Source organism: Cebus imitator, unplaced genomic scaffold, assembly GCF_001604975.1.
Source record: "Cebus imitator isolate Cc_AM_T3 unplaced genomic scaffold, Cebus_imitator-1.0 Scaffold45, whole genome shotgun sequence".
Taxonomy (NCBI): domain Eukaryota; kingdom Metazoa; phylum Chordata; class Mammalia; order Primates; family Cebidae; genus Cebus; species Cebus imitator.
Window position 1 is genome coordinate 1,810,941 of NW_016107360.1, and position 2,887 is coordinate 1,813,827.

The 2,887-nt window shown below is 38.9% G+C and overlaps 1 protein-coding gene across 1 annotated transcript; it reads right to left on the minus strand.

Annotated features, from left to right (window-relative positions):
• Positions 1-2,197: 2,197 nt before the first annotated feature.
• LOC108303160 (60S ribosomal protein L37a-like) lies at positions 2,198-2,544 on the minus strand. Its single transcript, XM_017526922.2, has one exon. The coding sequence runs from the start codon at positions 2,542-2,544 to the stop codon at positions 2,266-2,268; it is 279 nt and encodes a 92-aa protein (XP_017382411.1). The 3' UTR covers positions 2,198-2,265.
• Positions 2,545-2,887: the final 343 nt, after the last annotated feature.

Consider the following 2,887-nt stretch of genomic DNA (forward strand, 5'->3'; position numbering starts at 1 on the left):
CTGGAGGGCTGGGCTCCACTACCAGACTTTTAGATGTAATAGGTATGGGATGGGATTCAAGAATCATTTCTAACTTGCTGGAGATGCTGATACAGCTACACTAGGGACCTCACATTGAGAACTGTGGCTGTAGGCAAGTCTGAAACACTCCAAAACTGTTAAAAACTACTACAGCCTGGGCTTTAACCATTTCTGTGACAGAAACTTTCTAAGTCCCAAAGGCTGCCATATGACCTAGCTCTCTCAAAGTCAATTCCATTTCTATGGATCTTAATGGTATTACATCTCTATATCTAGTGGATCACATACTTGTCTAACACACACACAGACACACACACAGCTGGCATTGGATGCTAAGCTATTCACTTATTTACTTAAAAAATTTTACTGAATGATGCTATATGCCGCACAATGAGCTACGCTTTTCTAGAAGAAATTAAAATACATATAGGCCCTTCCTAAAAGCCTTGTATGACATCAGAGAAGACCAAGCATGTACACACATGTAGTTACATGTGTAACTACAGTGCAAGTTTGCAATAAAATCCATAAAGAATGTATAAAGGGAAAAAGAATTTCAGGACATAAAACAGTGTTTTAGGGGGATAAGAGGAGGTTTCAAGAAAAGATGTGATGGTTAAGCTGAATCTTTAAAGAATGGGCACCAGAGTGGAACTGGGACACAGGAGATAAAGCACAGGCCACTTCAAAGTGTAAACAATATGAGCCAAAGAACATTTTTTAAAAGCACTAAGTATCCAGTATATTGAAAATAAGCAACTCAGTATTACTGAGGTGAAGATGCTAAAGTTGAACTAGTTAAAATGTTGAGAACACTTTTTAGTACCAGGATAAGGGAACAACCAAAAGTTTTTAAACAGGGAACTGAATTAGCTGGGAATGGTGGCAGGTGCCTATAATCCCAGCTACTCAGGAGGCTGAGGCAGGAGAATCGCTTGAACCCAGGAGGCAGAGGTTGCAGTGAGCCAAGACCATGCCACTGCACTCTGGCCTGGGCAACAGAGTGAAACTCCATCTCAAAAAAGAAAAGAAAAGATAAATAAATACTAAGTACTATTAACCCAACAGTGTTAGACTACTTGGCAGCTGGCTACCTTTAATAAATAGTCAAGGTATAAGATTAAATCAAAAATTCAACTGAGAATTTCCCTTAGGATTCCCTTGGGATAGTTAGGAAGTCATTCAATGCGCTGTATGTATTTTTAGATTTAAAAAAAAAAAACAGCTAATGTGAAAAGATACATAAATGACTCATGCAAGCAAACCTCATGCTGAAATTTCACTCACCAACTTACAAAAATGGCATTTAATCAAGACCACCGCAATATTAAAAAAATCAACATGTAAGGAGTTTAAACCTCTTTAAATTTGAGAGGAAATCACACATTTAATGATTTTTTTTAAAAAAGCATAAAGTCAAAAGAACTAGTTGCAACTTTTTCATGGTGACATCACAATCAACCAGAAATATTCTTTTGTAAATAGCAGCTTTACACTTCTGAGTTTTTAACCAAAACTCCTCAGGCTTTCACAGTATTTCCCCAGGTATTCCTGGAAGAACATAAAGTGGGTTCAGATAACAGGATTAACTATATCATTATTTTACTAGTTAAATACTTATTTTACATATAATAAAAAACATGACTAGTCTACCAGATTCATTAATTGACAGATATTATTGTTTATAAAATCTTAAGTAATAATAGTAATATGGTCATATAAAAAAAAAATCTGCTGTTCAAGACCTCTGGCTTATCAGATCTTTGATGCTTCTGAGGAGCTCAGATGTTCCCGAAAGCAAGGGCTGCTGGTGGTCATTTCATCTCATGCCAGAATGTAGACCAGTGAAAACACTGATTCTAGTTATAACGCCAAAAGTTCTTTTAGTGTTTTATTTTCAAGCCTGGGTTGATGGGGAGAAGAAGTTCAAAGACTCCTGGGCATACAAACTTGTTCTGGAGCCTTCTGAAGCTATTGTTTCTCTTGAACCTCTTTTCAGGAAGACTAGGAAAGGTTTCCAGGTAACTCTCAAGGCAACAGACAAAACTAATCAACAAACATAAGATGTATTTAAAGTTGCCTTATGTTCAGAAGCAACTGCTGCTGCATAAAAGCAACGCTCCATGAAACACCCCTCTGCAACCATAAATTCATCAAAATTAAAACACTTCATGGCTTTTTTTTTTTTACATAAATTAACCCATTTATTATAGGCCAGTGATGTCTCAAAGAGTAGAGGAGCGTCTACTGGTCTTTCAATTCCTTCAGTCTTCTGATGGCGGACATTACCGTGATAGTGGAAGTGGTATTGTACGTCCAGGCACCGCCAGCCACTGCCTCCATGCAGGAACCACAGTGCCAGATGCCCACAGCTCGTCTCTTCATCTTGGTTTTGCCACAGAAAGAGCAAGTATACTTCGCATGCTGGCTGATTTCAATTTTCTTCACCATTTTCCGGAGGGAGGTGCCATAGCAGGTCCCGTATTTATCTACGATCCCAAACTTCTTGGTAGGTTTGGCCATGTTGCCAGTCCTAGCCCAGAGAGCCACTTCATTGCTTTTTATGAGAATATTGTATATCAAAGCTCCAACTTCCAGAACAAAATGTAACAGACTTGGTGGCTTCAACAACAAACATACGTATCTCATAGTTCTGGAGGCTGAAAGTTCAAGATCAGGGTGCCAGCAGGGGTGGGTTCCAGCAAAAACCGTTTCCTGACTTGCAGGTTGCTGCCTTTTTGCTGCATACTTGCATGGCCTTTCCTCAGTGCTGTGTCCTGCCTGGGTCTCTGTCTTCTTCTTATGAGGGCACTAATCTTATCGTATTAGGACTCCACCCTTATGATGTCATTTAACTTAATGATCT

Excerpts from the sequence above, each read along its gene's own strand:
- LOC108303160 (XM_017526922.2), bottom strand. The coding sequence starts at position 2,544 with ATGGCCAAACCTACCAAGAAGTTTGGGATCGTAGATAAATACGGGACC.